Consider the following 13,133-nt stretch of genomic DNA (forward strand, 5'->3'; position numbering starts at 1 on the left):
CTAGGCGGGGGCCCGCCCACCTTGTCTGCAGCTGCCGTGTGCCCCGATTGTACTCGTCTTTTCCCTCGTGGAGGAAAACGGACTCACTAGGCTGAGGAGAACGCCAATTATCTGGATGTGACCGTGAAAAGAGAACGTGTGGTTGGAGAAGGCAGAAGAGGAGGAAACGCATTATTTGAAGAGAAGAATAAACCAGGCATTGCAACCCTCCCGCAAATTAGTGCTGTTACTTATGAGGTCCATCTGCTTTTATCTCCCCGCCCCCTTCAGTTAAGAAACCTTGAGGGCCAAGAGACAGCCCCCTACAACTGGACACCCTTCTGGGTTGGAAGACCTTTTGGATGTAGCGTTGGTGGAACATTTAGACACTCTCCTCTGGAAAAGCCACCATGAATTCGGTAGCTGGGAATAAAGAGAGGCTTGCAGTCTCCACCAGGGGCAAGAAATACGGGGTAAGTTGTGATGGGTATAATGCGGAGACGCGTTACCGGACTCTTCCCGGCCAGGGTTCCCCTTTCCGGGTAACGTGCAGCCAGGGCAGGGTGGCCCCGAGCTCTCCTCCCGCTGCTGAGGCGCCTCGGCTGGGCCAGCCGGCGTGCGCGCGCGGAGGCGGGTCCGCCAGCAACGACGCCAGCGCACTCGCCTTGCCCTCGGAATTTTTGCAGCCCTCTCGTTCCTTCTCTTCCCCGCATCCCTAACTTTTGCAGCATTCCTGCACTTCTAAGCAGAGTTAAGCCGAAAGGGAGGGTTTCCCACGATTTCTCTGCTGTTCTTAAGGGACCGTTTTCCTGGAGGCGGGAGAATCTTTCATTTACCTTCAAGATCCGGAGGGCCTTGCCCTGAATGAATAAAAATCCAAAAGTCATAGCCCCCCCCCTCCCGCCCCCCGTCGTCCAGGATCTTAAAAGTGAGCTCCTGCTGGGGTGGGTGCCGGATTCAAAAGCGCGGGGAGCTGAATCCGTGGGTTCCTCTGCAGAAATCATCGAAATTCCCTGAGCGAGTGAGCCCCTCTCCTCCAAACCAGAGGAGTCCGCCGCCTCCTGGGAACCGGTGCAGGGGTCACCCGGGCGACGGGGATTCACTTAAACACAATTAACCAGACATAGGGAGGCAGATTTGGCCGCAGGGCTCAGAGCGGCCCCTAACGTGAGCCCGTGGGCGCTTGGCCGGGTCCTCGGTGGCGCGCAGGTCCCCGGGCAGGCGGGAGGGCGGCCCTGGGCAGAGGCGCGGGAGCCAGCCGCCCTGCGGCCCCTGACACCGTGTGTCTCCCCCGCAGGTGAATGAAGTCTGCTCGCCCACCAAGCCCGCGGCGCCCTTCTCCCCGGAAAGCTGGTACCGGAAAGCATACGAAGAGTCGCGCGCCGGGAGCCGCCCCACTCCCGAGGGCGCGGGCTCGGCGCTTGGCTCGTCGGGGACGCCGTCCCCCGGCTCGGGCACCTCGTCCCCGAGCTCCTTCACGGGCTCCCCGGGCCCCGCCTCCCCGGGCATTGGCACCAGCTCGCCTGGCTCCCTGGGCGGCTCGCCAGGTTTCGGCACGGGCTCCCCGGGCTCGGGCAGCGGCGGCGGCTCCTCCCCCGGATCGGACCGCGGCGTCTGGTGCGAGAATTGCAACGCCCGCCTGGTGGAGCTGAAGAGGCAGGCTCTGAAGCTGCTCCTCCCGGGGCCCTTTCCCGGCAAGGTGAGCGCCGCCGGGGACAGGGCTGGGCGGGCAACAGCTGCGCGCCTCGCCGCGGCCGTGGATCGGGGGACCTGCAGCGCTCTGCGCTGCTCGGTTCCGGAGAAGGCGTTGGCCGAGCCGGGTCAGCTCCCGGCCTCGGAGGCGACCCTGCGCGTCTCCCCCGCCAGACCTTCCCCGGGCGCAGTGCTTGGATGGTGCGTACGCGGTTCCAGGCCTCGCCGCCCACCGGGGCTGCCCAGGTTATTCTTCCTGCTGCCCTCCACTCCTCAGAGTGCCCTTTCTGTGCCCCCAGGACTCGCCCATCCATCCCGCTGGTCCCGCGCGGTGCTGCCTTCGCCCGAGACCCTCTTCCCGCGCGTCCACAGGCCTTTGCCGCCTCGCAGGCCGGGGACACGCTGACACCAGCTACTGGGATTCTTTCCTTTCCGCGACCCCCTACCGGGGCGACTCCTTAGATTTTTCTCCCCACCCCCATCCGTGATCATTTACAAAAATGTCGGAGGGAGTAGTAAAAGCGGGCTGATAATTAGGAGTTGGCATTTCCCATTGCCTATTCGCGAGCCTTCCTTCCCAGGGCTACCAAAACAGAAACACATATTGGAAAGTCAGCATTTCCCCCTAACCTCAGAGGAAGATTAAGGGGTGAGTAGTTCTTTGAGCGGGGCTCCCTCCTGCCTGCACCAGTGCTGAGCACGTTGATTCCTCCATGGCACCCCTGCCAGCGTTGTGTGTGTCCCCAGAGTGGAACACAATGCAGTTGTATTTGCACTGTTCGGTCTAAGTACTATCAAATGATAATATTTACTCTTTCACTTCAAAGAGTTTTTTATCAGTGCTTAGAGAGGAATATCAAGAAAACAGCGTGAATTGCTGTAGAGAATTCTGACCCTGTTCAGTGGCACTTTCTGGTTTATACTTCTGTGACTTTTGAAGTGAAATGTGATTTTGAGTAGTGGAGTCTAGGAATAGCTGCATCTGCTTGCCGTTTCTGCTTATCCAAATATACACACATTGATCTTTTCATACGCAAGGGTTAAATTAAACAGATACCCGCAGGAGTTGTAAAATTTTAAATGTGGAAAATTGCCACCAAGAGACTTGGTTTTATGAATCCCGAATTTATCTCAAGAATAATTAACTTGTAGATTGTTGTCAGTATGCCATTTTCGTAGTTTCATAATAAATCTGTCAGGACACCCCTAAAAGTAAATCTCAGGGACTCTAAAAGCTTATTTCACTCTTGCATGCCATATCTTCCGATTTAACACTCTTTTCACTCACAGATTTATTTACTCTTGTGATTGTTTATCAATATTATTTGATTACCTATTACACTCAAGGAACTGTGTTAGGCACAGCAATAAAGTAACAGGTACACACAGCCCTTGTCCACATGGAGCTTATATTCTAATGGAGGATACAGACATTAACCACAAGATGCACAATTCATAATTTGTTTCCATTTGCGGTGAGTGCTACAGAGGAAGAGTGTGGGATGCTGTAAGTCTGTATAACCAGGCTACACCAGCTGATAAATTTTGAAGAACTTTGGTTCTTTTTTTTTAAAATTTAAGTCTTTTTTTAAAAAAATTAATTAATTTATTTTAGGCTGTGTTGGGTCTTTGTTTCCGCTCGAGGGCTTTCTCTAGTTGCAGCGAGCGGGGGCCACTCTTCATCACGGTGCGCGGGCCTCTCACTATCGCGGCTTTTCTTGTTGCGGAGCACAGGCTCCAGACGCGCAGGCTCAGTAGTGGTGGCTCACGGGCCTAGTTGCTGCACGGCATGTGGGATCCTCCCAGACCAGGGCACGAACCCGTGTCCCCTGCATTGGCAGGCAGACTCTCAACCACTGCGCCACCAGGGAAGCCCAAGAACTTTGGTTCTTAAAGATATATTTTTGGCAATCCTAGTAAGTTGCAGCCTACCAGTTTATTCTAGAACATTCTTGCGGACCTGTTCTTACAGTAACTTCTTTGTGTTGTTGAATGCTCCGTGTGTGCCAAGGTAAATTAAAATATACTCTTTTCATAAAAGTGGAGGGAGGAAAGGAAATCTATAGGAAGAAGAAACAAATGTTGAAACTTAAAGGCATCCATCATGTTTTGTGGAGTCATGTGACAAAGTAGATTTTTGGCTTTGTTGAAGCAGCCTGGGAAATTCATTCACAGTGCAACAGGAGGCAGCTTGATATATTTGGCAATTTTATTTATGTGATGAAATAAAAGTGATGCTGGGAAACTGATTATATTATCAGAGTGATGGCTCCAGAGGAAACGTTGGATCTGGGGAACCTCAGTGCTCTACACCAATTTAAAGTGATCCAGGCACATCTAGAGAAGAGCTGTCAGTCTTGGGGACAGTCACATGGGGTCACTTGAAGTGCACACATGAATTTGCCTGGAGTTTAAGATGTGATGTAGCACAGTGAAACATGACATGTGGTGCAGGGGAGAACATAAGACTTAGCCAGAAACAAGGGTTGTTCAGATGACCTCATTGTTAGTAATAAGGTATGGGGCCACGATTTTAACTACAAATCCTCTGCCTGTCTCTGGGAATAATAATTTTAGGGTTTTTTTCTTTTTTAAGTATTGGTACCCTCAGGTAATATTTCCATTACACCTTTAAAGTTTGCAGCATTTTTTTTTAAAGTTTGCAGCATTTTAACCAAACAAATGTTGTGTTCTCTCAAGCACCATGGATGGAGGCCCACGTAACTCCAACACAAGGCCTTTATTCTTCCCTGAGCCAGATTTATGAGCAAACTGTGGACCTCCGTAGCCCTCAGGCACAGAAGGAGTTAAGTTTCATTAGAACAAGAGAGGTCATTGTGACTCCAACATGTAGTTTGCCCTGAGGAGTAAGGGTCTGGAAGATAAAGGCATGTTTTTGAGAGGTAATTAGCAAAAATCATCTTTGTAATTCACTTAAGATGCTTAGCTGTATTTGGGGACTCTTTTCTTACATAGAGTATTACATTCTGTGAGGTGGTATTAAAAGTCTCCTCGGCAGGCGTTTAAAAGTCAAAGGCAGAATGGTACATCCAGGAACCTTATAATTTTAGGGGGGATTTGGTTTTAGTTCTTTCTCCACCACCGATTTATTTTTTGACAGTGAGTAAATCAGTTTTCCTCTGTATTTTAACTTTCCCATTAATACACTAAGGAAAAAATGATTCAGACCCTAGAGGATCTTTTAAATGATTAGAATGTCAAAAAAAATATTTTAGATGAGGCTTGAAAAGTGCTTCCATTCTTTAGAGAAAGAGGTGAAGGTTTATCTTTTATTTTATTTTTTTTTGCCACACCGCGGAACTTCCCTGACCAGGGATCGAACCCGCACCCCCTGCAGTGGAAGCGTGGAGTCTTAACCACTGGACCACCAGGGAAGTCCAAGATGTGGAGGTGTATGATTATTAACTAGACAAGATTCTATGGGATTTATGTTTTACAGAATTTAGGGCTTTTCTTGCAAAATGTTATCCACTTTCAGTTTCTGATTTCATCAGTACATTTCCCAAATATCATTTTGCCATATGAATTCTCACATCATGCCCACTGGTAGGTAGCCAGCACTGTTGAATTCCCCCAGTTTTGTCTCTGAAACAGTTGGTTAAGGAGGGGAGGTAAAGTGCTGGCGGGCCCATGCAGGGGAGTCGGACTGGTCCCAGGAGTTAAGACAGTGGCTCTAGTGGCCTGAGGCGGGACCACCCAGTTCTGAACACTCTCAGTACTAGTCATGTGTCCACTGGAGAATGAGACTTCATGGCAGAAGGCTACACGGCTCGGAGGTTTCTAGCTTAGGTAACTGGGTGGGTGGGGTAATGTTGACTGAGGCAGGAAATGGGAAGAGATACAGATTTGGGGGGAACTCATAGAGAAAGATGATAATGGATTTGGAAGAGATAGAGAATAAAGGCAGATTTAGGAATGAAACAGACTGAGGAATGTAGAAGAGACAACTGTGAGCTCACATAACTCTTAATGATGCTCTGGATCCCACCTTTCAAACAGCAACTCACCTGAGTGAGTCAAGATTTTTGCCTGGTGACAGACTGTAAACCACTTGGATTGACTTATAACTTCAGTCAGTAAAAAAAAGTACTTATTGGGTTTATATCATTTCTTTTCTAGGGCTAGTAAGTGGAAGTGGTCAGATAAAAGGAAAGAATGTGGTTTTGTAAAGTGTTGGGATTTTAAGTGAAATCAGTCCTTTTACCCATTGTAGTGTCCCACTGTGTAAATATAAAACCATTTCATATCCATTGGCCAGAGCATCTTTCCTGTTTTATACACAGTCAAGGCACGGAGCCAGAAATGCGGGCCAAGGAACGAATCTCCCATTTTGGGGCTATCCTAGATCATTTCGAGATCTGTTACAGAACTTTTGAATTGACAGTGTAAGCCCTATGAAACATCAGCCCCAAAGAACTCCCTGGGGTAAGTAGAAATGTTCCAGGTTGGCAGAAGGTTATCAGATATCTATTCATTTCCATATCAATAAAAGAAAATCTTTTATATAAAAAACAGTACAGAACTACATTCCTAGCTGAATTTTTCCCTGGTCACATATTCTGGGTCCATTTATGCCCCAGAAATGTCAGGAAGATTAGCCAGACATACTGAGAAGAGTGGCCAGGAATCACAGAGATGAAAGAAAGGAATGTGTCAGGGGGTTTAAGAACACCAAACGTAGACTCTAAATAGCCAGGGCCCAAGTAAGTCTAGACTTGGGAATATATATATACACATATATATATATATTTTTTTCCCATATTTTTTCAGTTCAAAAACAGGGGTATGAAAAAATAACTCCATTTAAAAGATCCCCTAGAAGCCAATGTAAGACTCTTTATAAATAGATACTGAATTTTAAGTACTTATCAATTATGAGAAAAGTCTATTGGAAATCTTTTTATGAACACATGGCTGTTTTCAGAAAGCTTCATTTGAATCTTTTCCATTTCGGAAATATTTTAGATAAGGGATCAGCTAATAGATAATATCGGTAATGAAAAAGTCCAGTAGCATTTATCATTGAAACATTTCTCAAACATTTTAGGTATTATAGAAACACTCCCAGTAGAGACATATGAGCAGTAATATCTTCTTTACGGCTTAGTAAGCTATGGCATAATCGCATTTCACTCTACCAGACTTTTAATTGTGAACCAACAGGGTCAGTTTTTTTTTTTTTTTTTTAACTTTTAATGAACTAGACTCTCTAGAGTTTTAGGAAGAAAATGAGATTTAAGGGTCAAATCAACTTTAGCTTCCTCCTGAGAAAATTTTATCTTTTGATTTTATATAGTATAAATATCAAACTCAGAATTTAGAAAAAACAATATTTAGGCTACTATCACAAAACATTAAATTATATAAGCACTGAATTGGGACATTCATCTGAATAGAAGAAACACATGGTTATTTATTATATAAATATTTTGTGAGTTTATAGATGTAAAATTTGTATCTTACATAAAATGACAAAATTATAAATTTTAATCTTAAAAATATAAGTTAGAGAATGTAAAATTATTTTGGTATGTAACAAATACTGATTTTTAAAATTTTTTACAAAATTATGTAAACAGAAATTAGCATAAAATGAACAAATCAAACACTAACGTATTAGTTTAGTTCATATATATAATCAAGTTAAAGCACTAAGTATTTTCAGATTCCTCACATCTCCCTGATATTTTAATCTATTTGAAATACTTACTGAGTAAACAAATACATTCAAATAATTATCACTGAGTTTGTGATCTGGAGAATTTTTGAAAAGTACATTCACCACAAGATATAAGTTAATTTAAAAACAATGTCAAGTACATTAGAAACAGTATATTAAATTAGGAGTTTAAAAGGAGAAAGGTGTAAAAATTAGTTGGAAGATGCAATGAACAGGAAAGACACTTATTCTATTAAACACCAGGATCACTGGGACGTTCATTCATCCTTCATCCAAAAAGTATTGGTTGAACTGTTACGTGTGCTAATAACATAGTCATATGAGTTGTTAAGTTTGTGGTCACGGATAGGTTATTTATTAGCCACTATCCTAACCTTCCCACTAGCACTATTCTCCCACACACTGACCTTTACTTCAGAACCCCTAAACTCCCTGCAGTTAAAGACTCAAGTCCAAGTAGAACTGGTGGTCTCATGGACACTACTTCAACTCTGACTTCAATCTACTGTGAATAGCCAATACTAGCATCATATGGCTTTAAACATTCTATTGTGGATACTATTGTGGATTTGTATTGAGTCAACTACATTTCCCAGAATTCTCCTCCCTGTAGGGAAGGGAACAGAGATAGTTTGAGACGTTGAAGATGGAAGTGAAGCAGCAGACACATTCTTCTTTGAATCTTGAAGAGTCAGTGCAGGGCATGAAAGATTATAGCTCATCACATAATTGTCTCTTCTGCCATTGGTATGAGGCAGCAACTAGGCTCCTCTACTTCCTGATGGATTTCTTAAGACCGTCCAACTACTGGACCAGGTGTATGTTTTGCTTCATGATGAAGGGCACCATCCTGTCCTGTGGAACATCTCTATCACTGAAGGTGAAGATGTCTAGGTATTGAGAGACTGAGGAGGGTTCTAGGCTATCCTTGTGGGTTCCAGCACATCCTTACTGGTTCAAGTTTTACCTTGCTTCCCCAAATTTGTGTTTATTTCTCCTTGCCGATGGCCCTACTGACTTCAGGGTCTAACTCTTGCAGGAAGAGAGGAAAGTAACCATTTTGAAATATGCTGAAAGTGTTTTCCATAACAGAGGCTTACTTTCCAGCAAAACAGACTTCTCAAGAGCCTTAGTTCCCTGGTGGAAGGGCATCTCCCTGATTCCACCTTCTTCTAGCATTTCTTTTTCACCACCACACCAGGGCTCAACAGTGGAGGAAAGCTCCAGTTTTATTTTTTAATTAAAAAAATTTTTTTTATTGTATATATATTTTTTATTTTTGGCTGCTTTGGGTCTTCGTTGCTGCGCTTGGGCTTTCTCTAGTTGGGGCGAGCGGGGGCTACTCTTCATTGCAGTGCCTGCGTTTGTCATTGCAGCGGCTTCTCTTGTTGTGGAGCATGGGCTCTAGGCGCATGGGCTTCAGTAGTTGTGGCACGTGGGCTCAGTAGTTGTGGCGCACAGGCTTAGTTGCTCTGGGCATGTGGGATCTTCCCAGACCAGGGCTCGAACCCATGTCCCCTGCATTGGCAGGCGGATTCTTAACCACTGCGTCACCAGAGAAGTCCCATGGTCTTTTTTTATAGTGATTTAATTCACTTTGTAAAAATCCCTGGCCTGTAGTAATTTCTTCCACACTCATCGCAGATAGTATTATTGCATTAGAAATGTGATTTTTAAATGGCTGAGCCTGGTAATTTGTCGGCATTTAGAAGGATTAAGTCAATAAAATAGGCAACATCAGTTGCTCTTTGGCATTATATCACAGATCAAACTGAACCATTCATCAGCTAATAATAATGGTGATGGCAATAACAATGATGATTACAAGTGGCTAACAATTATCATCCTTAGAATGTGCTAGGCACTGTACTGATATATACACACACACTTACATACATTCATAAACTCTCATGTAGCAAAATCAAGATGAACCCAATTTCTTTTCTTTACCCTGGAATTCCAGGTGATTGATGTGGTTCAGGTCACAAAAGGAAGCATGAGTAAAGATGCAAGGAACAGAGAAATCCAAGGATGCTTCTCCCCCTCCAAAGCCATTGAGGGTATTACACTATTAGTATAACTGCCTGAGTGGAGACCCTTGCTTGAGGGAGAAGGTTGTGGTTATTTTTCCTGGTAACTTCACTTTCAGGATGGGGGGAAAATATGTGAGGTGGTCAGGACCCTGAGCTGAGTAATTTGCTTAGAGGGGGCAAAGGAACTTCCTTATATTTATATTCACTTGGCTGAGGCTGTTGTCAACCCTTTCTGAAAAGCCCTGCCCTAGGGACCCGTGGAGACTGTCTGAGAGGACATGTTCTTTAGCTAGACCTTCTGCGCCACGTCAGCAGGGCTGCCAGACTCCACTCTGTTTCATCCCCGCAGAGACTAGTGCAGAGACCACGTGCACGCGGGTGTCTGTGAGGGTTTCCAGTCTCTTTTCAGGAATGCAAAACTAATTTCCTTTTTACCCGTATCTTGAGTCACTGGCTGATCATAAAAATCTTTCCTTTTTTAAAAAAAATCTCCTGTGTGGTCTTATTGTGGCAAAGAAGCACTGTTTAGGAAGGGCTCCCGTTGATCTTTCAGACTCAAATGCACCAATCAGAAATGTCTTAAAAGTATATTTGTGTAGGTGCAAAAGGACTGGCAATATATCTCTATTCCTAAATTGCTTTTGAAATATTAATTAGAATAGTGAATCAGTTCGTACTCATCATCCTGCTTCCCGTTGCCTTTGGGATGCTCTAGAACCCATCTAAGAAAATTAGATTTTGAATTATGGTTAGAAAGGTTGTCTGTCCACCTTTTCCAGGTTTTAAAGAAGTTCACCTATGTTTTCCTTGAATATTTGTAAGGTTTCCTTTCTAATAGTTAGATCTCTGATCCATTGGGAGATTATTTTGGTGTATAATGAGAGGTATAGATCAATTTTATCTTTTTCTAAATGTCTATCCAGTTGTCCCCAAACCCTTTATTAAAACATTCATCTTTCCCCCATTGATTTGAAATAACCATTATCATAAACCAGATTTTCAGTACTTGGGTCTACTTCTGGACCTTCTGTTATGTCCCATTTATCTGTCTTTTCACATACCAATTCCATACTATTTTAGTTACAGAAGCTTTGGAGCATGTTTTAGTACGTGGTAATGTTGGCTCTCTCTCTTTCCCAAACAATGCCTTTCCTTTCTAGTAGTTTCCTGGTTATTCTTCCAGACTATTTTCCCATATGAACTTTAGAATCAACTTGCCTAACTCCATAAAATTTTTTAAAATTGGGACCATGTTAAACTTATACATTAACCTGAGGGATATTTGGCATCTTTATGATGTTGACTCCTTCCCAAGAACATGGAATGTCTTTCCATTTGAACACATCTACTTTTCAGCAATTTTAAAGGTTTTTCTTGTAGAGGCTTTATTTCTTGTTAAATTTATTTTTAGGCATTAAAAATACTTTTTGTTGCTATTATAAAGGAGCTCTTATCTTCCATTATTTCTTCTAATTGATAATTGTTAATATATAAGAAGGATATTATATATGTCTTACATGTATATCTTATATCCTATTATTAAATTGTATTACTGTATTCATTAGTTTTTAAATTGGTACTCTTGGATTTTCAAAAGGATTTATCTTCTACAAATAGAGATAGCATCACTCCTCTCCTTTGCTAATTTTATTCCTGATAGTTTTCTCTTGTTACGTTGATTTATGCCTCCAACACAATGTTAAATGGTAATGTATGGTGGGCATATGTACAGTTTTTCTCACTAAGTAAGATCTTGGCTTTTGGACTGAGGTCTATATATATTTTTAAAAGTTAGGGAAGTATCCATCAGTTCCTATTTTATTTACTGTTTTTCATCAGGAATGGGTGTTATATTTTGCCAAGGTCTTTTCAGTATTTAGGGAGATGATCATATGATTTTTCTCCTTAGATCTATTAATATTGTGAATTATTATCATTGCTTTCCTAATAATGAACCATCCTTGCATTCCCATAATAAAGCCTACTTGGTCATGATGTATTTTTTTAAATATGCTGCTGGATTCAGTTTGCTAATATTTTATTTATTGTTTTTGCTTTCATATTCGTATGCCATAAGCATTTTTGATTCCCACTCATGTACCATCTATGGTACTATGCCACATTATAACCAAGATATGAAAAAGACTAAAAATTCCTGCCCCGGAGCAACTCCCAGTCTAGTGTTAGAGACAGACAAAGAACCGAAGAGTTAGGGTCCAGCATATTAAATGCTGGACCATGGGCTGTGGAGGCTGCTAGGAAGCAAAGAGAGGTGAGGCTCGGGCTGGCTTTGGAAGAGTGAGTAGGAGTTCAGCATGTGAACATTCCGGGCAGAGAGAATGGTGAGCATTAGGGCACAAAGAGGTTATGCACACTCAGTATCCTGGGGGAACTGCAGTGGTGCGTTGCCGACATAGTGCAGTGTGTGCATGGGTGAGTGACAGGCTGGGGAGGTGGCAGGGAGAGGACGAAGGGCCTCGTAGGCTAAAGAATCTGGATATTATCCTATAGTCTGGGTGGCCATTGAAGGGCTTTCAGGAAGGGAGTGAAGTGATCAGATATTCATTTAAGAAAGATTGCTCTGATAGGGAGAGAGAAACTGGATTCGAAGAGTTACGTATCATGGAGTTCAGTGGAGAGACCCCTCGCCGTGGCCTCAGTGAAAGATGGTGCAGACCTAACTGAGGCAGTAGCAGTGCGAATGAAGAGGCAGCCTGGCCCTGACGGATTTTGTACATAGAAAACCCTTGGCGGCTGGCAGCTGAGAAATGGGGCAGGAGCGAGAGGATGAAGATTTCTGGCTAGGGCAAGTGTGAGGGTGCTGCAGCCGTTAATTGAGATGGAGAATACAGGCAGAGAGGGGGTTTTTGTTATGGTGGGTCTGATTTTCAAGGATGGGTGTGAATCCTAATATTGGTTTGGGTTCTCTAGAGCTTGAGATGGAATGTTCCAGTGGGGTCCAGTGGGGCTCTAGAGTGGATTCAGAGCTGGAGCCATGGATCTGGGAAATGTCAGCATGAGGAAGGTGGTGGAATCCACAGATGAGGTGAGCTCTCCCCGAAGGACGTGTAGAGTGACAGACGGTGAAGTGTGGAGCTGTGGGACCCATTGACATTGAAGGGACAGGCAGCCTTGAGGAGTCAGGAAGACAATTCAAGGAGAGACCAGAAAAGGGGGAGGAAAATAAGAAAAAGTGGTATCATGGAAACGGAGGGAGGGGTGAGCTTGAGAAGGTAGGGGTGATGAAAGGTCAGATACCTTGGAGAGATTAAGGAGGTAAGGACTGAGGTTTCCACTGAATCAGTAAATAGGAGGTCACTGGGGATCTTTGTTAGAAGTTTCTGGCACCCTAGAGAAAGGCAAGCAATGACAGTGTGTCCAGGAGTGATGGAGAGGTGAGGACATCTGAGGCAGCTCAAAGTTGTTGAAGACAATGAGAGGTTAAGAGAGATTCATTTTCTGAGGCTCTTATGACCTTAAAACATGAAGATCTGGGGCCAACAACTTGGGTGCAAAACTAGGCTGCATCACCAAGTGTGTGACCTTGGGCAAGTCACTTAGCCTTTCTGAACCTGGTTATTCTCACCTTTACAATGGGGGTGGGCTTCCCTGGTGGTGAGTGGTTAAGAACCTGCCTGCCAATGCAGGGGCCATGGGTTCAAGCCCTGGTCCGGGAAGATCCCACATGCCGCAGAGCAACTAAGCCCGTGCGCCACAACTACTGAGCC

At 44.1% G+C, this 13,133-nt stretch overlaps 1 protein-coding gene across 1 annotated transcript in view; it reads left to right on the forward strand.

Moving 5' to 3' along the window:
- The first annotated feature begins 389 nt into the window (after positions 1–389).
- The window catches only part of KIF26B (kinesin family member 26B), a 482,574-nt gene continuing 469,830 nt past the window's right edge, over positions 390–13,133 (forward strand). Inside the window, exons 1-2 of the mRNA XM_065879753.1 lie at positions 390–452; positions 1,277–1,678. Coding sequence (XP_065735825.1) covers positions 390–452; positions 1,277–1,678 — 465 coding nt within the window. The remainder of the gene's footprint in view (positions 453–1,276; positions 1,679–13,133) is intronic.

This window comes from Phocoena phocoena, chromosome 1 (genome assembly GCF_963924675.1).
Source record: "Phocoena phocoena chromosome 1, mPhoPho1.1, whole genome shotgun sequence".
In the NCBI taxonomy this organism is placed as follows: domain Eukaryota; kingdom Metazoa; phylum Chordata; class Mammalia; order Artiodactyla; family Phocoenidae; genus Phocoena; species Phocoena phocoena.